General features: G+C 48.9%; 1 protein-coding gene across 2 annotated transcripts in view; it reads left to right on the top strand.

The window, feature by feature from the left end:
* The window catches only part of MYO5B (myosin VB), a 339,470-nt gene that overhangs the window by 122,341 nt on the left and 190,323 nt on the right, over positions 1 to 26,806 (top strand). For both annotated transcript variants that reach the window (XM_046024282.1, XM_046024281.1), the window contains exon 2: positions 21,892 to 22,002. In XM_046024282.1, the coding sequence (XP_045880238.1) occupies positions 21,892 to 22,002 (111 nt within the window). The remainder of the gene's footprint in view (positions 1 to 21,891; positions 22,003 to 26,806) is intronic.

The following is a 26,806-nucleotide window of genomic DNA, read 5'->3' as shown; positions in this document are numbered from 1 at the left end:
CATGTGTCCGGAGAAGGTCGGAGTTTTGAGAAGCTTGGGAGGCTTGACTGTGCGGTGTATGTGCCTAATGCTTTCCTTTTCCCCTAGGGTGGTCTACAAAGTTGGCCCTGTGGACATGCATTAGAACAGAATGTATCCTGGGTTGGGCCATTGCCTACCCTTCTTTCTCTTCCTCTCCTTAGTGCTTGTTTGCTTACTGCAGAGGCTGTTCACACCCACGTAAAGGGGTGGCTGAGGTAGCTCCCTGTAGTCTGGACCCATGGTTTTCACTTCTGAAGGGGGGGGGTTACCTCTGTTAGTATGCTCTTGCTTGGAGTTAATGTAATTTTCCCTACTTTTACTCCTCTTCCCTTTTTTTCCTCCCTCTGCTACTCCTTCCTCTTCTCGCCTCCATTGTTCTGAGGCAGGCCCTATCTCTGCAGTACCTGGAGCCCCTCACTGTCAGGGTGTTGGAAGGGAATGTGGGATGATACCCACTGCTGCCGCCTTAAGTGCACAAACTCATAACCAGCCTCACTTTGTGTTCACTTCCCACAGCCCAGGAAACGACCCGAGCAGTGAGTCTTAGCATCTTAGCAGGAAATGAGCTCTGCCACTGGTTAAGGGCTGCTCTTTGGCACATCTCTGGCAATTAAAGAAAAGAAACATCCTGCCAAACCTTCCTCCTGCTGCCCTCCCAGCTGTGGCTGCATTTGGGACTGGTTTTCAAACGCGATCATCCAGGAGATGGCAGTGGGGGGTTATCGGGGTTGATGCACTCTTGGATGAGGATTGCAGTGAACATTCGGACGTGCTGAACCGAAGTCCAGTCCTGATGATTCTGCAGTGTGGCATGCCCTGGCCTGGTGTGCATTTCCTGGTAGAGCCACACAGTGGCACAGATACTTGTCCTAGGAAACATGTAGTAGTGGCAGGAAGGAGTGTGGAGAGCTGGAAGACTTTGGCCTGGGTTTCTGGCCCCGTGCTCATGTTACAGATAAAAGCTTGTCACTCCTACAGTCAAACTGAGTATAACAGCTTGTTTACAGGGGGCTTGGTCTTCCCTGCCCTGTGGTCATCTCCTTTTTGGTGCCACTTTTCTGAATCCAAAAGAATAGAGCTTTTCACCTGTCTTGGGGGAATGCAGTATAGTGTGGTTGGAAAGGCAGGACCTCAGACATCCCAGGATCTCTGTCCTTGCTGCATGCCTTCTACGGGCTGCAGCCCCCGTATTTATAGAACTGGGGAACATAGTGCTTCATGGGAAGGGTTAAGAGGATTAAATGACCATGGATAGAAAATACCTGGTGTGATGACTATGGTGCTCAGAAGTTCCCTTCGAAAAATCTGAAGAGGGGAAATGGTAGACTAATCCATGCTGTGAAGTTAAAGGTACTCCTGTGTATCAGCCTCCCTCCCCATTCCCTCTCTTCACCATCCAGTAGATACTTAAAACTGGGGTTCCTCAGTGTCTGGGCATGCACCTGAGATCTCCTCATTCTCGATCCTGCCTCCTCCCTATGAAGCCTCCCCAGACCCATGGAATCCAGAGACGTCTGGCTCTTCTGAACCTTAGCACTGGGGCAGAAACAGCTGGAATGTGGCTGCTTCCTGCACAGGTGAAGCATCTTTTCAGCTTTGGTCCCTCTGCAAATATTTGACCACCTTGTCAAGTACCAGTCCCTGGGGATGTAACAGTGAACCAAACAGGTCTCTGACCTACTAGAACTTCTGTTTATGAACTGGAAGCAGGCAAGAGGTGAACACGATCATTTCAGATAAACACAAAGAAGAAAATACCATTAGGCTTGGTAGAAAGTGATAGGAAAGGGCCAGTTGGAAGTTAGGGAAGGTTCTTCAGGAAGGGCCTCTTTAAGCTGGGATGGCTGACCAGGCAGAGCCACGGAGAAATGGGAAGGGTTGCAAATTCAAAAGTCCCAGGAAAGAGAGGAGGTGTGTGTGGCTGGAGTGCTGTGTGTTGTGCAATGCGGCAGGGATGGTGGGGAGGAAACAGGCAGAGTTTGACAGCTTTAGTGAGGGGTTCGGGTTTTAGTCTTGATGCAGTGCAAGCTTTTCAGGAGGGAAGTGACATGATCTGTATTTTGCTGTTGAGAGAATGATTGTTAGAAGTTGAATATAGAAGCAGAGACCAGGTAAAGGTTTAGGAACAGCCCAGGAGAGAAGGGAAAGTGGTACGGTGAGTGGGGAGGACGTGCCTGACCCACACTCCCTTCTGGAGGTAGGGCTGTGGGACGTGCTGCTGGCCTGGGTGTGGATCTGATGGAAGAAAAATCAGGACAACCTCAAGGCTTTTGGCTTGAGCAGTCCAGTAGATTTTGAGGTGGTGTTTTTGGAGATGGAAAGGACTTAGGAGAGAAACAGGGGTAGGATAGGATTCCAGAGTTCTGTTAGGCCTTTTCAACTTTTAATACACATTCGGTGTCAAAGACCTGAAGTTGGAGATGTGGGTCTAGGTCTCAGTGGAAAGGTCAGAACTGTTCTGCATATGGGAGTTCACCCCACGATCCCACTGGGGTGTGTGTATGCATTACATATGGGCTGGGGCCGCTCCATCACTTACAGGTGGATGGAGGAGAGCCGGGGAAATGAAGATGAGCAGGACTGCCGTCAAGCAAGCCAAGATGTCTCGGAAAGCTGGTTTGTGCCCGCGCATCTGTGTAGAGGAAGATTCTTCCTTCTAAGCTCGTGGTGGTTGGATTTCGGTTGCTCAGCCTCCAGAGGTCTTTGGCTTATCTTGCCATTTCCATCCGGGTGCAGAGTATTGTGAAGTGATTAAATTGATATAAATTATTCACTGGCCTGTCTTGTCTCTCAATGTTTTTATTCTGCCATCTGGGCACCCTGTGCAGGGCACCGGGCTTCAGCGCTAGGTGCCAAGAATAGCAATAATAACGATGAGCATTCCCACAATGCCCGGAGGCTGCCCTTGGCCTCTCTCCTACGCTCCCCGCCCAGCTACTCGGACTTCTGGCCTCCTCCTGGCGAAAGGACTAGGTGAGACCGCCGCCCCCCCTCCCCCGGCTAGGAATTGTGTGCTCTGCTGGGATGCGACTCCAGCCTGTCTTTTTGGACTTCCCTCCCCCCACAAAAACCCTCGCGTGCCTGGCTTCAGCCCAGCGGATGGCCTTGCGCTTTCCTGCCTGGAACAGCCGCCCTGGTTTCACACCAGGTCACTTGGTGTCTGGTCACTTGGGCCGGGTTCTTTGCGGGATTCCTTCCTCCTGGACTGCAATCTGCGTCAAGCTCGCATTTCAGCATGTCTGAAGGCAGGGAGCGCTCAGCAGACAGTCCCGTGCTCATCTCTGGTAACTCTGCTCCTGCCTCTTTTAACTGGTGACGAATGTTTACTTTTCTTTTTTTCTTAACTGTGCTGTTAGCTTCCCAAGGGCAAACGTGTCTTAGAAGACTTGGGTCCCACCACAGTGCCTAGCACTGTCCTCTGGAGCTCCTGCCAGGGGTTTATGGTCTGGGTGGAGTTACTGTCCTTTGATGCCCTTGGGAGGTAAGACACGCAGTTCCCACAAACAAGGAAGCTGAGGAGGGAAGTGACCCCAGCCGGGTCACATAGCGGCTGGGGACAACAGTGGGACCAACATTCAGACCACCAACACCCTTCACTGTTGGCTGCTTTCTCCTACATAAATGAGGGTGCTTTGCTACCTGCAAAGATGATAGACTTTGGATGGGAGCTCGACTGGACCTGGTCTCTTTCCTCTGTCCTCACAGGTTACAGGCAAATACTAGAAGTACTCTTTGACCCTTTTTTGTTGTTTTGTTTTGTTTTACTGGTTTCTGGTTATGTAAGCTACAAATGTATTCTGGCTACTCTTTCCCTAGGCAATTGCCTCCTCCCTTCCTTCATGGCAGGAGTTCCCACAGGGCTGAGATCAGTGTTTTCTAGAGGCCACAGAGAAGTTTGAGAGGTGTCCCTGCAGAATTAACATGGCCTGGTCATGCCAAGGAGACCTCAGTGTTGGCTAGGTCCTTCTGTTTGCCTTTAGCCTAAGCCTTGTAGAAGTTGCTTGTTCCTAGTGATGGAAGATGGATGGCCTGCGTGACACAGAACATTCTGGAAGATAGCTGCTGAGCTCCCCCTTGTTGACAGGACAGGAGCGTGGGAGTTGGTGGAAATTCTTGGTGGATATTCCCTTATGATTGCTACCCCTGTGCTAAGGATCTTGCTCTGGGCCTTCTTTTAGCTTTAGAGAAGCACAAAACACCACATTTAACACACCTGTGCCATCCAAGTTTGAGTTTTCAGAAATCCCAAAGAACCAGGAGTTCTGACCGATAAGATGAGCTCTGGGTGTGCTAACTCCACAGAAATGCAGCATCGTCAGACCTCCATGCAGGAGTTCAAAGACAAAGCTGCTTGTCCTCGTGCCCAGATGTTCCCAAGCTGGTGACAGCGCTGTGCTGGTGAGCTATCTAGATGGTACTATATTTAGCAGCTCTGGTGGGAGAGAGGCTGTAGTTGCGCGCTGGGAGAAGCAAGAATCTACAGTGTTGGAGTCTGCCCGCGCCCATTCACCCGCTGAGCCAACACACCCCGAAACACTTGGCAGGCCCTATTCTACATGCATGGGACCTAAAGACCAGTATTTTATTCCTACCCTAGGGATTCCTCTATACAAGGGAACATAGTGCAACTGAAAGGTATTCTAGTGAAAATGGGGAGGAGGGCCACTCGGGCCAGTGGAAATAAGAAAGCTCAACCAAAAAAGCAATATTTCCACTGGACCTTAGCAGGTGACTAGCGGTGGGGCAGTGGGAGGAAGGGAGGAAGATGTTTGAGGCAGAGGAAGAAACATGTGCACGGGCAACAGACAGGAAAGCTCATGAGGTATTTTGGAAAAATAAGAGGAATGGAAGGGGTCGGGGATATGGCCAGAAAAGTTACCTGGGCCAGACTGTGAAGTCTTGTATGAACTTTATCTTGGAACAGCATGGATGTTGTTAAGCAGGGGAATGACTTCATGAGGGATGAGGCTTTGTTTTCTGTTCTTGGCTGTCATTGTGTTTTGCTGATAACTCTAGAACAACGTTCCTCAACCCTGGCGCTATTGATATTTGGAGCTAGATAATCTGTCGTGGGGGCTGTTCTGTGTGTGGTATAACGTGCAGCAGCATCCTGACCTCTCCCTACTGGAAGCCCATAGCACCCCCGCCTCCCACCATCCCCACCCAGTTGGGACACCAAAAAAAGGTATCAAGACGTTGTCACATGTCTCCCTGCTCAGCTGCTGCCCACCCTCTCAGTTGAGAGCTGTTCCAGAAGTGAGCAGTCTGGAAAATCAGTTGGAGTAAGAAGTAGCTAGAGATAAGAAGTCCACTTCAGAACTGCTTGTCATACTTGACACAAAGGAAGTCCCAAACTAAGACAGCAGAGCAGGAATGGTGAGGAGATTGTAATTCCAAGGGAAGGGCCAGCCATCTCCAGCATGTTCCAGGCACCTGAATAAATGTGGCTGAGTCTGTGTTGGTGACTGACTGCAACCCTTGGGCGAGGCTGTGAATATTGGATAGGGCTTGGAGGGACGGAAGGAACACTAGACAGGGAGTAAGCTCTATTTCTGGGTCCATTCTTTTTTGGGGGCTTGAGTTGGCCAAGTCCCTTCACTTGGCCGCATCTCAGGGTCCTTCACGTGTGCAGTGTGTCTATAAGGATACCTGTCTTAAACGAAACACCTGTCTTTTAAAGTGTTCTTGGACCCAATTCCAGCCTTCCACACAACACTAAGCAATGCTCAGACACCGTGAGGGTGTCTAAGAACTCAGAGTTAGCCACGAATCCCACTGGTCAAGGGCTCAGTCGTACAAGACTCGGGATGCCAGTTGCAAGGCCTAGGCTGTTACCCGTGCTTCTGCCTGCCTGCTGCAGGTGCGGTTCCGGTGGCCGCCTCCTCAGGTTCCGTTGACTTGCTGCAGTGGTTCACAGAACTTGAAGAAACATTGGGTACGTTGAGTTTATCAGAGGGTATGATGAAATACACGAGTCAGCAGCCAGATGAAGAGAAACGTAGGGCAGGATCCCAAACAAAGGAGCTTCTGTCCTAGAGGAGCTTGGGACCGGGCTTGGTGCCATGTACGGGAGCATTAGGGTTCTGTAAGCAGGCAAGCTTGCCAGCAAAAAGTCAAAAAGCTGTTCTCTGAGATGTTTATGGAGGCTTCTGAGTTACTGGCCATTGGTTAATTCAGCCTCCAGCCCCTCTCCCCTCCCTGATGTTAGGGCCGGGGCTGAAAGTTTTAACCTTCTAATCCCATGGTTGGTCTTCCAGGCCACAAGCCCCCATCCTTAGGTGGTGTCCACAGATCACCTCACTAACATAAGAGACACCTTTATCCTCTTATTACTTAAATTTCAAGGGTTTTGGGAGCTGTAAGCCAGGAACTATGGACAAAGACTAAATATAGGAGAAGTCTATTCTGGTCCTCTAAGTGATCAAATATGTACTTCTTGCTAATCACAGTACTGCACCTGTGCTTTCCGTCCCACGGAATTCTAAGGTCTCAGGTTTGTGGAAGCTCCTTGAAAATGGTTGTACACTTTCCAAATGAATCGGACATTTTGGCTGTGCAGCACTTAGGAGTGAGGGCGGGGGGACGAGCATATGCAAGACATGAATGGAGAAGGAAGACTGTGCACCACACGCCGCCTCCAGCTGCGAGCTTGTGGATGATGAGGCTGGACAATGCTCAGCTCGCGAAGCCCTTGAACGTGGGGATGGGACGTTGGGACTTGGCAGGGAGAGATCTGCTTGGTGTTGTGATGCTTCACATCTCAGCTGTGAGGAGCGGGTCTCTGTCCTTCTGTCAGCAGTAAAAACAGACTCTAGAGCTCAGCGTTAACCAAAATATGAAGGTGCCGTGTTAAACACAAGCAGATGGTGGATCCAGCAGGAGAGGGAATGGCTAAGAAGTAGTCTATTTTAAACATCTGATTATTTTCCCCAGAGAACATTCTCCTTTCATCCGTTTCCCGGGATACTTTTTTGACTCTCAAGAGCCTTGGGTGAGGCACTGATTTTTTTTGGGGGGGGGGGGGGGTTCTTGCTTCCCTCACCTAAAGGAGAAAACCTGGGGTCAGAGGGGAGGCCTTTCTGATGAGCCGCCAACCAGTCTCTTTCTATGGATGTGTTACGGATCAACACAGAAAGATCCGTGCCGCAGGGTAGCTCTCTTGGGAAGCAAGGAGGTGATTGAATGATGAATGCAGGCATCATATTGGAACTTCTTTAGTCCAGCCTGCTCACTGGGAAAACCAAGGCCCAGGGAATTTGAGTGATTTGTCTAGGAAAGTTCTCTTCGGGTGCCGAGGGAGGTCTGCACCCCTTGATAACCTGTCTTCCAGACCAACACACCTTCCACACCAAGACGTGGTTGCCTTTGGCTGAGTATTTCCAGCTCCACGTTTTTCAGTCACCTTGAAAAGAATAAGTATGCCTCAACCTGTGTTCAGAGCTGGGCACAGCTTTTCTTTCCTTCTGTGCGGTTTGATTATTGAAGGTGGTAACTGCTTGGATCACTTACCTTTGTTGGAGGTGTTGTGGGCATTCTGTTGTGGTGTTTCCCCAGGCTCTTGTCTGTGCTGGGCCTCCAGGAGGGCCTTGGACCCAGGGAAGTGATAAGGACCATAGACCTGCATGTATCCCTGTGTTAATACCTAAGTGGACATGGATAGAATAAATGTGATTCAGGCTTCGTCCAGAACCTGAATGACTAAACATTTTGTATGTGTACCTGGGATATGTACCTGTTAAAGATGCATCCATCCTCCACTCATCAACCAATGCATTTGCTAAAAGCCTACCAGTTATCTAGTGTGTAAGGCATTTGCCTAAGAGTGGGAATTTGTTGAGGAATTGCAGTTAATCATCCCCGTTTCAGAGCAACTCCGGATCTGAAATGTTTCCAGATCAAAAGCATTGTGTACATAAGATTTGTAGAACATGCTTGGATACTTGGTAAGGAAAAGCCCAAGACTGGAGGGTCGTTGATCACTCAGACCCTGAAAGATCGCCTTCTGGAGCAGCAGGACTCCTGGGGACAGTGTGTTCACGCTGCTTGGGTGAGCTGAAGGGGCAGCAGAGACTCCCACCTCCCACCGGCCTGTCTGGAATGAAGTCCAGCAGTGTGTTAGGTAACCTACTACTTTCAACAGGAAGCACCGTTGATTCCCTCATTTCGTTCTTCCTCCTCAAATGGTTTTCTGTGCTGCCTGCTCGGGGGTGGGGGAAGGCAGTTTTAGATGGAGAAGATGAACCTACATTCTCTCCTTTTAGCTCTTTCCATGGAGATGAACCACCCTCCTCCCTGACCCCATCATCTTTTGGAGGGTTTCACACCAATCACGTCTATCCTTCTTCCTTTTTCTGAACCTCCTGAGTCTTAGCTGGTGGCCACACAGAGTTTCAGGTCAGCTGTTCTTCCAAGCTGCACCCCCACTTTTCAGCTGGACCTGAAGTGACATTTCAGCATGATACCACATCTAAATCGGTCTCTAAAACACAATCCCTTGGCATAGAGGACGTGAGCTAGCTATGATCGTCCTAGACCATCTGTGGCCATCTGACAACAGATTTGGTTGGAGCGTTCTATCCAGCGTTACTATTGAAAAAATGGTGCAGTTCCAAGTAGGCAGGATGCGTTATTGCTGATGGCCACCCCACGATTCCTCTCCGCCCTGGGATAGAAATCAGGGGCATCGCTTTGAGGTCCTTGGTTAATGGTGATTTTAGGCAGCAGACACCCATCTACCTTCTTGACTCTGAAGTCAGAGTCCATTTCATGGCTGCTACTCAGCGAGAGTGTGTGTGTTGGTTCTGGAACATTTTTCCCCTATGCCCCGAGGTCCCAGCAGTAAAGATGCTATTGTGCCTGTTTGCTGATGGATGCAGACGAAACGTCCCAGAGTTCCACTTTTCTGCTCTTTAAAACCATAAATAAGCTCCATATTGTGAAATATAGACGAGAGTTGGAAGAGCTGGATAAGGATGAGCTATACAAATTAAGAGGACTCAGAAGCCCTATGAGGAGCACTGAAGTATGGTGGAAATGGGGTATCGGCGGTCTGGAATGGCAAAGTACTGAGTAAATGAAGTGGTAGGAGGAATAGTCAGGAGAAGTATCTTAAACACTTTTTTCAAGGGCAGGGGCAGAATAAACAATGTCTGATTTCATTTGTCCCATGAGTGCTCCTGTGAGGACGGTGGGGAAGGATGTCCGAGAGAAGGTCTCACCATGCTCCTCTGGGAGGCTTTGTTGTTGTTTAGCATCAGTCTGTAAGGATGGACCTCTTCTGAGCAGAGCTGACACACAGTTACCCGAGTTTCAGGTGTACGACATAGTGATTTGACAAGTTTATCCGTCATGCTGTGCTCACCACAAGCATTGCTGGCTCCCATCCCTGGACATCGCTGTCCCTGACTGTATTCCTTCTGTGTCTTTTACTCCATGACTTAGTCATTCCATAATCAGAAGCCTGTCCGTCCTTTTCCTTTTCACCCATTTTGCTGGACCCCCTACTCTCCTCCCCTCTGGTAACCGTCAGTTTGTTCTCTGTATTCCTGAGTCTGATTCTGCTTTTTGTTCATTTTTTAAAGATTTTACTTATAGGTGGAATCATATGGTATTTCTCTTTCTCGGACTTATTTCACTTAGCATAACGCCCTCGTAGGTCCCTCTGTTGTCACAAATGGCAAGATCTCATTCTTTGCTATGGCTCTGTGACAGTCCCACGTGTATACACCACATCTTCTTTATCCATTCATTTGTTAGTGGACACTGAAGTTGCTTCCACCTCTTGACTATTGCAAATAATGTTACAATAAACCTAGGGATGCATGTATCCTTTCGAATTAGTGTTTTTGTTTTCTTTGGGTAGATACCCAATGGTGGAACTATTGGATCACATGGTTTTTCTATTTTTAATTTTTTGAGGAACTCCATACTGTTTTTCCCAAGTGGCTGCACCAGCTGGCATTCCCACCGACAGTGCACAAGCCTTCCATTTTCTCCACATCCTTGCCAACACTTTTTGTTGTTGTTTTTTCCCTATTCTAGCCATTCTGAGATGTTTAAGGTGACCTCTCATTGTGGTTTTGATGTGCATCTCACTAATGATTAGTGATGTTGAGCATCTTTTCATGGTTTGTTGGCCATCTGTACTTAGGTGTAAGTACCAATCTTTTGATGCTGCAGTTAGATCATCTCCCTCTTCATGTTTAAAACCCAGGTACAGTTTTCCATTGGTCGTGGAATAAAATGAACAACCTTTAAGGAGGCTCCCAAGAACCTCCTGCTTGTCTCCCACTGAGTCCGTCCCCTCTGAACTGGCTGGCTTTCACCTCTCCAGTGAGCACTACTCCTGCCTGCCCCAAGCTTGTCTACGGCTAGACAAGTAGGCAGGATGCGTTATTGCTGACGGCCACCCCATGATTCCTCTCCACCCCAGGATGGAAATCAGGGTCATGGCTTTGAGGTTCCCTCTCAGCTAACCTCTCAGCTCAGAACCCTCCTCTCTCCCCACCGTGCCTAGCCAACCCCTTGTCCTTGTAGGGTTCACCTCAGATCGTGTTTTTCAGTGAAGCCTTTCCCAATGGCCTGGACCAGGTGAGGTCCCCTATTGTGTGCTAGGGATGTCTGTGCTGCTAAAGCAATTATGACCATTGAAGCAGGATTGATTGCATGATGTAGTTGGGGATCCTTGAAGATAAGGGTGTGTCTCCTCCCTGCCCCCCTGCCACCTGTGTCCCAGCACCTTGCCTAGTGTTCAGTAAATACTCACGGATGAATGAATGAACTAGAGGCCATTTTCCTGCTAACAGGACTTTTAGCTTATGGAGCTAAAAGTTATTTTAGCTAATATGCAGCAGTTGAATATTTGTTGAACAGTCTCAAGGTGTGTTTGTATACTGGAAGGAAGGGGAGGCTGGCATGCTTTGTCCTATGAAATGAAGACTGAGAGCTGGCTTCAGTCCCAAAGGCAAGCGTGTCAGGCATTTAGTTCTAAGATGATCTCTTACAGGCAAAGCAAGAACAGCTCAACATACTCATATGTTGGGGGCCTTTCCCCAAATTTTCCACAGAAAAGAGTGGTTGTTCCTGTGCATTTTCTCAGTAGATCAGTGACTTCTTTTAGCAGAAGAGAACTTAGCCCGAAATGACTTCAGTGCTGGCTTTAGTTGTTTACAGAGGTCGTAGAGTGGAGCAGGTTTTAAATTAAGAGGGAAGCAAACAAACTTATTCCTGACTTGGTCTAGGGCTGTGACTTTCTAATGACTGTGATGGTGATTATAAATTAAGACTTGTTTTCTGAGGAGAGTACTGTGCTATCTTGGATGGTAGCGATCAAGAGTATATATTTATACAACAAAAGAGGAAAGCAGCTCTCCAGCAATGATGTCACATGTGGAATTGGAAAGGAGTGTTTCAGAGAGCTTAGGTGGAAACGAAGATGTTGTGCTCTGGCAGGCCATCTCAAATGACTTAAATGTGTGGTATGACTGGATTGCTTAATTCACATACTTGGTCCTCTGTACAGGGAGAGTTCCCATTCCAGGAACCGTAGTCAGTGTTGCTGGGAGTAGGATTTGAACAAAGCTTCAGCTGCTTGGCAAGGTCTAGGCATGTATTTAACTGTGTGAAAGGTACTAGCTTTGAGCAAACCTTTCTTAGCCTCTTCAGCAAGCAGGTTAAGTTGGTGTGATGTTGCAGTCTTACAACCCCAACTGGCCAGCCACGCACAGGACTTTGCGATCTTTCCAAAACTTCAACAAGAACACGTTACTTTATAACCGTTTCTTTTCTTTTCAAGATTTTATGTATTTATTTGATAGAGACAGTGAGAGAGGGAACATAAGCAGGGGGAGTCAAGACCGAGAAGCAGGCTTCCGCTGAGCAGGGAGCCTGATGCGGGCTCTTGATCCTAGGATCCTGGGGAATCATGACCTGAGCCGAAGGCAGATGCTTAACGACTGAGCCACCCAGGTGCCCCTTTATAACCATTTCTAAGCTTCCGGTATAACTGCAGTTCCTATCAAGTGCACTGCTGGATGAAATGGCTCAGCAGAGCTCCCGAACGCCAGGCACTTGCCATCTTGGTGTGGGTTGTGTTACTTGAGGACGTATAGACTAATCTACGAATATCTGTAGGGCAGGAGACAGGTGAAGTTTGCCTTCACCAGTCATATGGCAACTTGGTTCTTCATTAGCTTCAAACACAGATAATGCATGTAGATGAAGACGGAATTGTGACTGATGACGTAATGAGGTTTTCGAGTCGAGTCTTTGCTCAAAAGGCTGGATTTAGATGATGTACTATAGGCATGTCAGAAAGCAGATGTCAAAAATGGGATTGTGATGGCCCAAGCCAGGTATAGATACATCTCCCTTTTGACATTTAACTTTTATTTCATTTAACTAACAGGAAATATTGGATTTTATGGTGACTTTGCTACTCCAGAATGAAGCTCACTTCTTTGCCTCCCCCTCCCCCATCCTCCTTTACTCCACGGATGCCAGGTGGCTTTTTTCCTATCCCAATCTCTATGCATGAAGTTGAAATTTCTTCCTGGTATCCGGATTAGCTTGGTTCTCTCAGTGAGGAAAGAGCATGGAAGAAGTTCAGCAGACATCTGGGTTGGGGCTCAGGACTTACCTGACGGCCCAGTGTATACATGGATTTTAAGTTACTTGTCCGCCCTGGACACACAGAATGTAAGTTACAGAGAGCTTCCCAGTGAAGAGCATTTGGGGGAATGGGAAGGTTATTAAGGGTCCAGGAAGCCTTTCACAACAAACAGGGAAACCAGGAAACAGGACTTGCTGCTGGAGGAGGAGTTAAATTCAGGACAGCAGTCAGAGGAGTCGGTGTGTGTTCCCATGATGCGTTGTGTGCCCGTGGTTCTGCTGGGATTCCTCGGTTGTGTCCGTGCTCCCCCAGAGAGGGTGTCTCCACATCTCCTTCATGCCCGGGGCCCCATTTCCTGCTGCACTTGACGGTGACTGCCGAGAACTTACTGTGTCGGGTGGCGTGCTGATTGTTTCATGTACAGCAGTTCATTTCATCGGAGCAGCAACCCTAACATGAAAGCTCTTTCCTTACTCAACAGATGGGGAAACTGAGCCTGTAACAGGCTAGTAGCAGATACCTGAGTCCTTTAGAAAGTTTTTGTTTGTTTGTTTTTAAGAAAGTGTGGTTGATACAATGTTACATTAGTTTCAGGTGTACAACATAGTGATTCAATAAGTCTCTACATTATGGTTATTGCAAGTATAGCCCATCTGTCCCCGTAGAATGTTACTATAATACCATTGACTGTGTTCCCTATGCGGTAGCTTTTACCCTCGTGACTTATTCTTTCCATAACTGGAAGCCTACACCTCCCACTTGCCTTCATCCATTTTTCCAATTCCCCCCACCCTTGGCCATCTAGAACAATTTTGTTCTCTATATGGGTCTATTTCTCCTTTATGCCTGTGTTTCATTTTTTAGATTCTGTATACAAGTGAAATAATGGGATTTTTGTCCAACTTTTTTTCACTTAGCATATGTCCTTTAGGTCCATCCATGTTGTCAAAAATGGCAAAATCTCATCCTTTCTGTGGCTGTATATAGTTCCATCGTATGTATGACCCACCTCTGTCTTCTCTTTTTGTCTATTGATGGACACTTAGGTTGTTGCCATAGCTTGACTATTGTATGTAATGCTGCAGTAGACCTACAGGCGTGCATATTTCTTTTCAAATTAGTGCTTTGTTTTCTCTGAGTAAATACCCAGTAGTGGAATTACTGGATCATAGGGTACTATTAATTTTTTGAGGACCCGCCATACTGTTTTCCATGGTGGCTGTACCAATCTACATTTCCACAAATAGTTCCCGGGGGGTTCCTCCTCCTCCACATCCTCATCAACACTTGTTATTTGATGTCTTTTTGGTTATAGCCATGCCAACAGGTGTCAGGTCATCTCTTTGTGGTCTGCATTTGCATTTCCCTGATGAGTGATGTTGAGCATCTTTTCAGGTGTCTGTTGGCCACCTGGATGTCTTCTTGGAAAACTACTCAGGCCCTCTGTCCATTTTTTAATCATCTTTTAAGTGTTCTATAAGTTCTTCGTATATTTTGGATGTTAACCCCTCAGATAGCTTAACTTCCTTGCTCTCCAGCCCAGGACAAAGGAAGAGAAGGTGGCCAGCAGCATACTGGTGGGGATAGCCTTTATTTAGCTGCTCCACCCCCCACCCCACCCCCACTCCCAGTTTGGGAGACTGACCATCACAGGGTTTTAGGATGCAGCTTGTGTCTAGGTCCATGAATGTGATCTTCAGGCCTCACATGTGGAGAGAATAGTCCTGCTTGGATGAGCAAAAATATCTAGTCTTCATCCTCCAGATCGTATTATGCAGAAGAACGAAACGTAACCCCCTTCCTACCATAAGGGCAGTTAGCTAAGATGTCCCCCTGGTTTCTACAACTTGGCCCTGCCTGCCAAGTACCATGCACTGGGAACGGCTGTGGTGGTGCTGGGAAGAAACTGCTGGCTGAGTTTGAAAGTGTTTTTCTTCCCCATCCATAAAAGTATTGCTTCAGAATGGACCTTTACACCAAACAGAGGGCATTACTTAGGACATCTTTGCAAAGTGTTTGTGTTTTCCGAGTCCCATTTAAAGAACTGAGCTGAGAATGCCGCGGTGTGTTTGACAAGGGGGGCACATGTTTACAGCCTAGAGGGGTCCCTAGTCTCCTGGCTCTAGTTCTCCGCTTACCTCCTGGCACGTTACACTTGGGCTGCAGGCAGCGCTGGGGAAGCCGCTTGCTGTCCTGGGCTAGTGTGATCCTTCCTGCCTCGGGTGACATCTGTGTCCCATGTCTCCCCCCGCTGCCTTTTAACAATTGTTTTCCTTTGGTACTCACAGCCTGTCCACTTACTTCACTGCTGGTCACCTACTGTTTGTTGATGCTGCTCTCTCTGACTGATCATGGTCTGGTTTGGATAGAGAAATTTGGTGGCTTCTGTCTTGCCTGTAGGGTAGAAGCTGACCAACGTGATGTTGGATCTCGAGTTCTAGCACATAATTCATGTCCTGAGAGATGCTATTTGCCTGCTTTGTCAGTTGTAACAAAAGGGGCTTCTCTTGCACCTCCTCTTGCACAGTTACGGAGCGGAGACCTCAGTGCCCACCGAACTGCGGCATCGTGGCAATGCCAAGGGTATGGCTGTGAACAAGGTGGACTGTCGGCCTTCTGTTCGTGCCCTACCTTGGGGAGGAATGGACAGGCCATTTATAGAGTGTGCCACCAGGTCAGGCTGTGGGCTCCCCTTTCATCCATTCCCAGGGGACAGTGCCTGGACAGTGCTTTAGGTCAAGACGACGGTGCAACCCAGTCTTTAGTCGGCCTGATTCTTACAGTACCTAGTGGCTTTGTTTGGCCTGTCATTGTAAGTGGCAGTTGGTCCTTTTTTCCATGTGTGCTTAGGAGACCCTTCACCTGTGTAAAATACACACTCAGTGGGTCCTGGGCTGCTGTAATGAAGTTCATGTTTCTCCACAAAGGGGAGACAGCAAGGACTTGAGGTCACAGATCCTTTGTCTGGTCATGGCTCTGACCCTTACTGTGAACTTGGGCAAATTGTTCCGTGCCCTTCGACCCTCAGTGTTCTTCTCTGTGATGGATTAGTGAAAACCCTGCTCATCTTGAGTTTTAAACTAAGATGAAATGATTAAAGTATTGGAAGTTACTTATTTTAGTCCAAGGTGTGGAGGGGACACTCTCAATAACTCAAGGAAGTGAATGTTTCCTGTGTCCTTGTTCTCCTTTGTCTAGAGTCCGTTTTGATTCTGAGGCTCCTTCTTGAAACAGGGATTTTTTTTTCTTTTTTCTTTAAGTCTGGCACAGTCATCTGAAGCTTTAAAAAAAAAAAAATACAGTGCTTGGGCCCCACTCCGATTTCATCTTAATTACTCAAGTGAGGGACATGGGCATTGGTTTTGTTTTTGTTTTTGTTTTCCTTTTTTAAGATCTGCAGATAATCCTTTTTTTTTTTTTAAATATTTTATTTATTTATTTGACAGAGAGAGATCACAAGTAGATAGAGAGGCAGGCAGAGAGAGAGAGAGGGAAGCAGGCTCCCCGCTGAGCAGGGAGCCCCATGCGGGACTCGATCCCAGGACCCTGAGATCATGACCTGAGCCGAAGGCAGTGGCTTAACCCACTGAGCCACCCAGGCGCCCCTCTGCAGATAATTCTTAAATGCCAGCCAGCATTAACAATCCCTTCTCTCAGGGTTTTGAAGTCAAAGTAGGCTAGATCCAAATACTGATTTTTGGGCAAGGCATGGCTATCTATGGACAGCGATTTGCAGGACATTGAAAGGATCCCAGTAACCTGCAATTGCCTTAGGCTTTTGATTTTTCCATTTGCTGATTCTCTGCAAGATCCCATCGGATCCTGCCTCCAAGGCTACACCATGTCCTCAGTCATCATTGGCCCTGTTGTCTGATGCTTACCGTGCTCTGATGATGTGGGATTGCATTGCATTCTGGGGACCGCCTGGTGAGGCATATCTGACTTTTCCTCATGTTGTACAGCTGAAGAAACAGAGGCTCAGAACCTTACTCATCAGCTTACCCAGGCTAGTAAGTGGTGGTGGGAGTTCTTACCCAGGCTGCCTGACTCTAGAGCCCACGGGCTCAGTCACACACTCTGCTGCATGGTGGTGAGTGCAAATAGGTAAATGTCGCCCCCTTCTTGATACAACATTCACATTGTAGCGCAGGGGCTTTCTGGAGATGATGCTTTTAGCTCAGGATCAAGGCTATTCAGGCTGGAATTTCATGCTCAGCCGCAGGCGGTGAGGGTCTGCAGTGCCTGCCAGTCAGTTACCAGGTGAAACCACAAGCCTGCTGTCTTCCAGACCAGCTTGCACTTGGGTACAGCTACAGAACTGCCTGTTCCCGGCCCCGGGGATTGATGTGAGTCGTGTGAGGCATTACGTGGCTAAAGCCTCCCTGGGTGGTTCTAACCTGCTGCCAGGGTTGAGCGTTCCTGCCCTGGGCATCCACTCCCTCCAGCTGAAAACTGCCTTTGCGGGCTCTTGCGAGGAGAGGTCCCTGGGGGTTGGGGGCTGGAGAGTAGCTCTTGATACTGATGCGTCTCCGTTCACAAAGACCTCTGCCTTCTCCAGTTACTACATAGGGCTCTTCCCAAACGACAAATCACAAGTTCTTTGATAATCAAGTCAGACTTGGATCTCCTTAGGATGGAGTTAAGCGCTGTTAAGGGGGGTGGAGGTGGCAAGTTGAGTGGCTCTGTGATTGGGTATGTGGGTCGGGCTTGTCTTTCTATAATCTCCCTCCAAGGAAAGCTGGTGTAGAGGTCAGATTTGTTGGAAGATATTCCTTGAAGGTGAGAAAACAAGAGGCAACATGGAACTTTGGTTCTAGAGAGTTTCTATCTGGCCTGTAGAACTGATAGCTTTCTGTTAAAAAGAACGTATTTCACTGTTTCCTCAGATATTAGGAGAACCCTTGCCAGTGGAGTGGACAGTGCTGTTTGCATCCTCTGCAAACCAAAACAATTTTTGTTGAATTGAGGTGAAACTCACATAACATAAAATTAACTACTTAAAGTCAACCACTCACTGGCATTTGATGCATTCACAGTGCTGTGCAAGCACCATCTCTGTCTAGTTACAGATCATTTTCACAATCCGAAGGAAACCTCCCTCCAAATCCTGCAAGTCTCCCCAGCTCCGATCGGCCTGCCTGCCTCCAGTCTTTGCTGGCTACTGCCGGGCTCCTCTCTCCCTTCTTAGCCTGTTTCCTTGGCTGTTTACTCTGCATCGATCATGTTCTGCCTTGTTTGGGATTACAGAGGCTATGGATCTTCCTCGGGTGGGTAGCTCTGGGGAGGGAAGGGATGGTGGGTTGCTGGCTAAGTCAGCATGTAAAGCAAAATTTGATTATGGTTAAAATTGCCCTTGGCAGTCCTGTCAATTGCTCATCAACTGAATGACATTGGGTAAACAGCTCTGCTCGGTAATTTGTAGACACTTTAAGCTGAGAATCCATGAAATAGGATAAAGATGGGGAAGCAGAAAGCTGCGGGGAGGCCTGCTTGCAGATGTTCCCCATCCCATATCATCACAACGTAGGGCTGACTAGTGCGGCTCTAAGAGTGAACTGCTCTGATCTCAGCACATGTCCACCTTTGTCTTTATCATGGGGTTGGAGGAAATAGGACAGTGTCTAGCATGGTGGGTACATAGTAAGTGCTGAAATGTTTCCTTGATTGGAATCTAGAACTTTCTTGACCAGGTGTGTAATACACAATGTCCTTTAAAACATGATGGGAGCCTTTGGCCATATGTGTCCTCAGTTGGCATCAATTGTTGCTGCCTTCCCTTTGCTTGACTTGCCTGTCCCTGCTGAATAGCTATTACTCTCCGTAGGAATTGGTCCCATCACTCCTTAGAGCGTATTTTTATGTGAATTGCCCACTTGACTGACATACAGTCAGGTGATAGGTCTCCATGTTTCTACTTGATTACATTGTACGTATCACAGTGTGTTTTACATGGAAACCTGATGCCTCATAAATGCATTCTTTATGGATTCCTGTCTCAGAAAACATTTATTGAGCATCTATATGCCAGGGAGACTGAGCAATAGCGTATCTGAAAGACCTGACGATAGTGGGGTGACATGGATGTGAAAGAAATGCCCGCTGGGGCACCTGGGTGGCTCAGTGGGTTAAGCCTCTGACTTTGGCTCACGTCATGATCTCGGGGTCCTGGGATTGAGCCCCAAATCTGGCTCTCTGCTCAGCGGGGAGCCTGCTTTCCCCTCTCTCTCTGCCTGCTTCTCTGCCTACTTGTGATCTCTCTTTCTGTGTCAAATAAATAAAATCTTAAAAAAAAATGCCTGCAAAACTGTGAAGTAAATCATAGAAGAAGGGGTTGCTGCCACTCAGAGTTAGTAAGGGCTAACCCGGGAGGGCACAGGGAAGGTCAGGGTTCAGTGAGGACAGGAACCTGGGACTCCGACTCTGCCCACATGGACGAGTGAGGGAAGGATGTTCTGAGCTGCAGAAACAGTGTGTACAAAGGGCAAGGGCAGCAAAGTTTCACTGTAATGGGCAGATAGTAAACCTTTCAGGCTTTCGGCGCCGTGGGGTGTCAACGACATGACCATTATCCAAGTGCAGGGGCAGCCATAGACTGTATGTGAGCTTGTGTTCCTGTACAATTTCACGGATACCAAAGTTTGACTTTCCTGTAATTGACATGCTGTCGTCTGGATATCGTTCTTTTTTCCTCCCAGCCATTTAAACACTTGAAGATCATACTTACGTCCTGGGTTGCACAAAAGCACGGGGCGCACTAGACTTGGCCGAGGGCTCTGGTTTGCTGAGCTGTGCACAGAGGGAAGAATGAGCACGTACAGAAGCAGCAGAAGAGCAAGTACTTGGGGGTGCTGTGATGCAGTGGGTGCGGGTGGAGGCGAGGGTCTCCGCTCCTAACACGCTCCCAGGTAATGGTGAGCCTCGGCTCCTCACTTGGAGCAGCAAAGAGCTGCTCTGATGCTGTGCTTAGTTCTGTGGGAAAATAGAGACCGTTTCCTGCCAGTAACTGTTTTCAGTCTATTGAGAGATAAGATTGATTTAAGTAGATAGATGGGCTCTCGTGGATTAAGAATTAAGCAGCTAGTGCTGGGCAGTGAGGTTTTCCAGTGCTGGGGCAGTTAACAGGTCAGTGAGGGGGATGTGGACCACAGAGGTCCACCCAGAGGAGCCCCTGGGTGAGCCAGGACTGGGCCCATGGGCTTCCAGGATGCCCAGCATCTTGACGATGTCTGCATACCATCCTTCTCTTCACTCCGTTCCTGTTGGGACTTCCCTTACTCTTTTTGTCCCTTTTCCCTGGAGCCATTCCAACCCCATTTACACAGCGTGGAGACTTTGCGTACAATTTCTTGGGTAGGCCGGACTCCCTCTGCCTGGACGGGAGATCCCAGGAGTGAGCTCAGAGGGATGACAACTGTAGTGAGGCTGAGGAAAGGTCCCTCACCTGAGGCTTGGGGACAAGATCTGAAAAGTCCTTGCAGCTGGGTGGAAGGTCGGTTTACAGGACGGTGGAGGAGGGGCACCTGAAGGGAGAAGCCACGTTGACAGTTCCGGTTGGCAGATGCTCAGAGCTTTCTCCGGAGGTGGCTCAGAGCATTTAATGTCTACGCCGAAGTGCTTAGGTGCTGTGAAGCTGTAGAGAATCTTCTGGGAAGATACGATCATTACAGCAGCTCAGAGGGAGGGAGGCGATCCTGTGAACTCAGTTTTTCACAATGCAAAAAGCGACTTTGGCAGTGTATCCTGGGCTGGGATACCAGGGGTGCCAGGGGTGCAAATTGGGTGTGGTTTGCGTTCCCATTAATGAGCATCGTGAGTCTGTTGGCTCGTGACTTACTCCTCTTGCTGGTGAATTCGAGACCAGTGCAGTAAGGGCCAGGGGCTTGCTTTTAAAAAGGGCAGTAACCATCTGGAGGAGGCGCTGTGAAAAGGCAAACCCACAATAAAGCCCACTGGCTGCCAGCTCTGGACTTGGAGCGGCCGCTCCGCGAGGCAGGTCGGTTCTGCGGACCCAGACTCACGTCCTGACTGGCCTTCTGCTTGTAAGAGCTGTTAGTCTCAGGTTTGCTGAGGAGGTTCTGTGGCCATGAAACCAGGTGTGAGCGCGCTTGTGCACACAGAGCCAGGTTCTAAAGCAAAGAGGTCCTGTGCCGATCACACCCCTGTAAAATTCAGAAATGTGTCGGGCAGATGGAAGGCACGCTGCCGAGCCTGCTGGCCCGATGCTGCTGGTCCGTGCCCCTGAGCTGCGGGTTCCTGGCTGCACATTATACTCGCTGTGGGAGCTCCTCTGTCCCCTCGGATTCTGAGTCGGGCTGAGGTGGAACTCAGTCTCGGTGTTGTCACGTTCTCAGGTGAGGACAATGTGCAGTCCCCGCTCACAGCCCCCAGCTAGAGCAGGAGGCCTTACTTCCCCAGGGCTGTGTTGTTCCTTGCTAGGGGTTGGCTGGCTTCCTGACCTTGCAAATCCCATCGCAGCTGGGAGAGCTTGAGCAGGATTTGGGGGCGGGTTTGGGCTTAAAGAATGCACAAGTACGGGGCGCCTGGGTGGCTCAGTGGGTTAAAGCCTCTGCCTTCGGCTCAGGTCAGGATCCCAGGGTCCTGGGATCGAGCCCCGCATCGGGCTCTCTGCTCAGCGGGGAGCCTGCTTCCTCCTCTCTCTCTGCCTGCCTCTCGGCCTACTTGTGATATCTGTCTGTCACATAAATAAATAAAATCTTAAAAAATAATGCACAAGTACATTGAGGTTGCTGGCAGTTGGGAAATATGTAAATATACTTTCAATTTGCTTACACCTTTCGCTTCTGCAGGAAAATGGCTTTGTCCCTGAATGCAGCGTACCAGAGCAGAGGTTCCCAAGATTTGAGGATGGGCTCTTCCGTCTCAGCTTTGGCATGTGTGGTTTTGTTCCTCATCTTGGCTCACTAGATGTTTCCTCCGACCCTGCTGTTCCATCCCACCCTTGAGACCTCGGTGCGCAGCTCTGGTGGACGTCACCAGACGCAGTCTTGACGGTCTTGCTGGCAGAATTATAATTACATTGATCTGTGTCATTCTCTTGGGATCTAGAAAGTGCCCTCTGTCCCCAGTCCTGTGAGTTACTCACTTGTCACGGTGTTAGATCACCTTGTGTTTTGAAATGAGAAGGGAGGAAGATGTGTCAAGACGGCTTTATAAATTCTCCGGAGGGCCCCTCAGAGATAGCAATACCCATGTGGACACCTGAAAGCTTTATTTCTGACTTTCTCGTTTTGATCTTCCAGTACACAAGGGTCTGGATCCCTGACCCTGATGAAGTGTGGCGCTCAGCTGAATTAACCAAGGACTACAAGGAGGGAGAGAAGAGCCTCCAGCTCAGACTGGAAGATGGAACGGTAAGTGCGGGCCATGCGGGGACGCATGGGGGTCTGCCGCCTGGGGCAGGGTGGTATACTGCGGGCTGGAGTTTGCCCCCGCAGAGTAGAGCTGCTTGAGCCCCTGGCATCTTTTTGTTGCTGCTGTCGATCGCATATGCGAAAGCAGTAAAGCATAAGAAGAAATCCACACCCACTGGTGTTGGCCACCGAGAGATCTCTGATGACCATGGCAAGGATCTTCTTAGAAGGGAAGAGAGGGTTCCCTTCGTGGGGCTGAGGCATCAGTGGGAGGAGAGGCAGGAGGTGCCGGGAGAGACAGCGCGTAGGAGAGTGGTTGGAGCCCTGGCTCTGGACCCAGCCTGTCTGGGGATTGGGAACCCAAGCCATTGCTAGCTCTGTGCCCTCGGGCAAGTTAGCATCCTTCTGTACCAGTTACTTCATCTGTTCCACTCGAGTGATGGTTTGTCTGTTGGTCTTTTGAGAAAAAAAGGAGTTGCTGTGTGACATGTGTTTAGAACAGTGCCCGGCACATGAGCCCTCCCTGTGCGTGGGCTGCTATAGCGAGATGACTTTATAGCTGCCCTTCAAGTGGCTTCAGTCAACAGGAAGACAAAGTATGAACCATGAACTCTTCTTCTGGCACCATCTGATTTTTTTTTCCCCACGAGCTTTTGTGATTAGCCTTCTCTGTGAAGTGTGCATTTCACAAATATTTGAATGCTTGCACTGTGCGGGGTCTTGGGGGTGTACGTGGCCCCGCCATTGCGGGGAGCACAGAGGGATAGCAGAGTGCTGTGACCCATTGCATGAGGCACAGGCAGGTGGATAAGGAATAAGACAGAAAAGACAGGCTGAGGAGGGGAAGGCGCTGAGGGAGTTGCAGGGGTCGTGGAAAGGAGCTGGCCATTGAAGACTCGCGGCAGCGGAATGCATGTGCCGAGAGTCCCGGGCAGGAGCGGTGTGTGTGACAAAGCCCCGAGGCTACACGGTGTTCCCTTTGCATGTTGAAGGAAAGGAGGCCTGTGCACCGAGGCACCTTCTGAAGAAGGGGTCAGAGAGGCGGCCCGGGATGCAGGCACACATCATTTGGGCAGGACTTACAGTGGGGGAGACTGTGAGAGAAACAGACATTGCCCAAAACTCAGGAGGGCAGTTGACACACAGTGTTACATGAGTTTCAGGCGTACAAGACAGAGACTCGACAAGGTTAGACCTTGTATTGTGTGGGTATTGGGCTCCGTGAAATAAGTCCTCCTGAGAAAGATGAATGCCATGGGAAATGACTTTTTTTTTTCTTTCTCGATTCCATATTGAGAAACAGGTTTTGAGGGACGTGGCAGGAGGAAAGCAAGCATTGGCCTTGGGGTGGGTTATGTTGGAGGGGCTGCCGTGGGGCAGGAATTGGGTGGAGGGAAGGCCGGGGAGCTCCTGGCCTCCCCCCAAGATTACAGCAGCCCTCAAAGTTGGGACCGTATCATTTAGGCTTTGATCATTGACTGTCTTGCTGTTCTTTCTTCCTTCAAGCATCTTGATCTTGTCTTTCTCTTTAGCAATGACCTACTTGAGAAATGGACCTTGTCTTAGCCTTTGCTCACATAGTATTTACTGTGGTTGGTGATTAACTCATGGGTCGGCAGGAAGATGGGACAGCTCTGCTTACTAACATCTGTCTGCATCCCCTCAAGCCCATCACTTGGTAAAACTGGGACACTGAGCTACACTTTCACACCAAGGTGTGCATGCCTCACCTTCCCCTTCCCGGCAGGCGGACTTGGCTCGCCTCCTCTTGGTTTTGAGGCGAGAATCTAAATTCCCGACAGATGGAGTCATGTTTACTGTGTGGAATAACTTCCCACCCCACTTGACTGGCGTAACTTCTCTTCTAACATATCTCATTTTAGATGATCTTTTAAGTGGGTGGGTGTTTTTAGAGGGTTGTACGGAGGTAGTGAGGAATGACCTGCCGCGTTGCTAAAACAGCAGATGCTTGCCTCCCCAGCTGAGAATCTGCCCAGCGTGACTAATCCTGGCAGCTGCCCCAGACCCCCCCTTCCCCACCTGCTATGTGGCCAGTCAGCGTGTGATCAGAAGGGATGCCGGGGGTGAAGATTAGCAGCCCTGGAGAAATAATGGCCTCTGAACCTCCAGCTCTGTCCGGGTCACTTGCAGAGTGTGGTTTGGCCACTGCTGGACCAAGTGGTCACTAGGAGCGACGAAGCTGAGTGAGCGGTGGCCCAGAGGCAGGAGAGCAGAAGTTGGAGGACTGGCCTCTGCGAGCTTGAAGAGCCTCTGCTCTGTAGCCGAGAGCGTCCTCGTGTACCGGGCTGGCCGGAATCCAGCTGCAGTGCTCCCCACCCTCCCCACCACCGCAGGCCAAGAGTGCGGGTTTCCCTGTGGTGGTGAAGGACGAAGATACGTTCATTCTTTTCTGGAACGACAGTGTCCTCCCCCGCCCCCTCCCCACCCCCAGCTTCTACCTTACTGCTCGCTTGTGTGCTCAGCTCAAGGTGGTCCGTCTTCTTAGTGTTCCTCTGAGATGTTTCTTCTTCAGCGTCGCTTATCATTTTAGTTGTGGTCAAATACACAAAACGTCAAACTGACCATTTTTAAATGCACAGTTCAGTGACATAAAGTACTTCCACTTTGTTGAACCACCATCCTCGTCCAGAACTCTTGATCTTGCAAAACAGAAACTCTCCATTCAGTGCTAACTCCCCACCCCTCCCTGCAGGTACTGGTAACACTGTTTGGGTCTGAGTTTGATGGCTCTGGGTTCTACCATATTTGTCCTGCGTCTGGCTTGTTTCCCTGAGCACAATGTAAGATACTTTCTGTTTAAGCCAACGGGAAACTTCTTGGAAAAGGAGTTTCCTCTCTTTCTCCCCGCGGCTGTGATGGGTGCGGAGTAGCCAGGTGTGCCCACCCTTACCGCTGTGCTGCTTCTAAACCCGGTCAGACATCTCTGTGCCAGTTGGCAAACCGTGGTGATGCGAAGTTCCCTCCTCGTTTGCCTGCGGCAGAGCTGAACCCAGCGGCCCTAGGGTACTTGCCTCCACCTCCCTTGTAATTCCTGCCCTCTAGTGGCGGGGAAAACTCACCATTTCCATGGTTTTGCATTTAATTTTTTTTTTTTTTTAATTTAAATCCTAGTGAACATTGCAATATTGGTTCAGGAGTAGAGTTCAGTGGTTCATCACTTACAACACCTGGTGCTCATCATGACAGGTGCCCTCCTTAATGCCCAGCGCCTGAGTAGCCATCCCCCTGCTTGCCTCCCTCCATCAAGCCTCAGTCTGTTCTCTATTAAGCCTCTTATGGTTTGCTTCCCTCTCTTTTCCTCCTCCTCCCGTAAGTTCATATGTTTTGTTCCCTAAATTCCACATATGGTGGGGTGCCTGGGGGCTCAGTCGGTTAAGTGGCCAACACTTGATCTCAGGTCAGGTTTTGCTCTCAGGGTTAAGAGCTCAAGCCCCACACCGGGTGTGGAGCCTACTTAAAAAAAAAAAATTCCACATATGAGTGAAATCATATGGAATTTGTCTGTTTTTGTTGTGTGTGTGTGTGTTTTAAGATTTTATTTGAGCGAGAGCCCAAGGGGTTGGGGGGGCAGGGAGAGGGAGAAACAGACTCCCTGCTGAGCATGGACCCCCCCCACCCCGCCCCCAACACAGGGCTGATCCCAGGATCCTTAGATTATGACCTGAGCCAAAGGCAGATGCTTAACTGACTAAGCCACCCAGGTGCCCTGAAGTTTATTGTTCTGAGTGACTTATTTTACTTAGCATAATACACTTAAGCTCCATCCATGTTATTACAAATAGTAAAATATTCTTTTCGATGGCGGAATGATACTCCATTGTATGTTTATACTACATCTTCTCTATCCATTCGTCAGTTGGTGGACACTTGGGCCCTTTCCATAGTTTGGCTATTGTAGGTAATGCAGCTGTAAACATCAGGGTGCCTGTGCCCTTTTGAATCTGTATTTTTGTATCCTGTGGGTAAATACCTAGTAGTGCCATTGCTGCGTGGTAGGGTAGCTCTATTTTTAACTTTTTAGGAACGTCCACAGTGTTTTCCAGAGTGGCTGCACCAGCTTGCATTCCCACCAACAGTGCAAGAGGCTTCTCCTTTCTCCGGATCCTCACCAACATCTGTTAATTCCTGATTTGTTAATTTTAGCTATTCTCACAGGTGTGAGGTGGTATCTCATTGTGGTTTTGATTCGCATTTCCCTGATGATGAGCGATGCTGAGTGTCTTTTCATGTGTCTGTTGGCCATCTGGATGTCTTCTTTGGAAAAGGGTCTAGGTCTTCTGCCCATTTCTTAACTGGATTATTTGCTTTTTGGGTGTTGAGTTTGATAAGCCCTTTATAGATTTTGGATGCTAACCCGTCATCAGATATGTCCTTTGCAAATGTCTTCTCCCATTCCGCGAGCTGCCTTTTAGTTTCCTTGACTGTTTCCTTCACTGTGCAGAAGCTTTTTATCTTATGAGGTCCCAGTAGTTCACGTTTGCTGTTGTTTCCCTTGCCTCTGGCCACGTGTCTAGCAAGAAGTTGCTGTGGTCGAGGTCAAAGAGGTTGCTGCCCATGTTTGTCTCTAGGATTTTGATGGTTTCCTGTCTCACATTTAGGTCTTTCCTCCATTTTGAATTAATCTTTGTGCCCTGTAAGAAAGTTTCACTCCAGTTTCGTTCTTGTGCATGTTGTCTAGCTTTCCCAACACCATTTTTTGAAGAGACTCTTTTTTCCCCTTGGATGTTCTTTCCTGCTTTGTCAAAGATTAGTTGACCAGAGAGTTGTGGGTCCATTTCTGCGT

Source organism: Meles meles, chromosome 12 (assembly GCF_922984935.1).
Source record: "Meles meles chromosome 12, mMelMel3.1 paternal haplotype, whole genome shotgun sequence".
Classification (NCBI taxonomy): domain Eukaryota; kingdom Metazoa; phylum Chordata; class Mammalia; order Carnivora; family Mustelidae; genus Meles; species Meles meles.
Note: the sequence above shows the minus strand (reverse complement) of the source record. Positions and strands in the feature narration are given on the sequence as shown.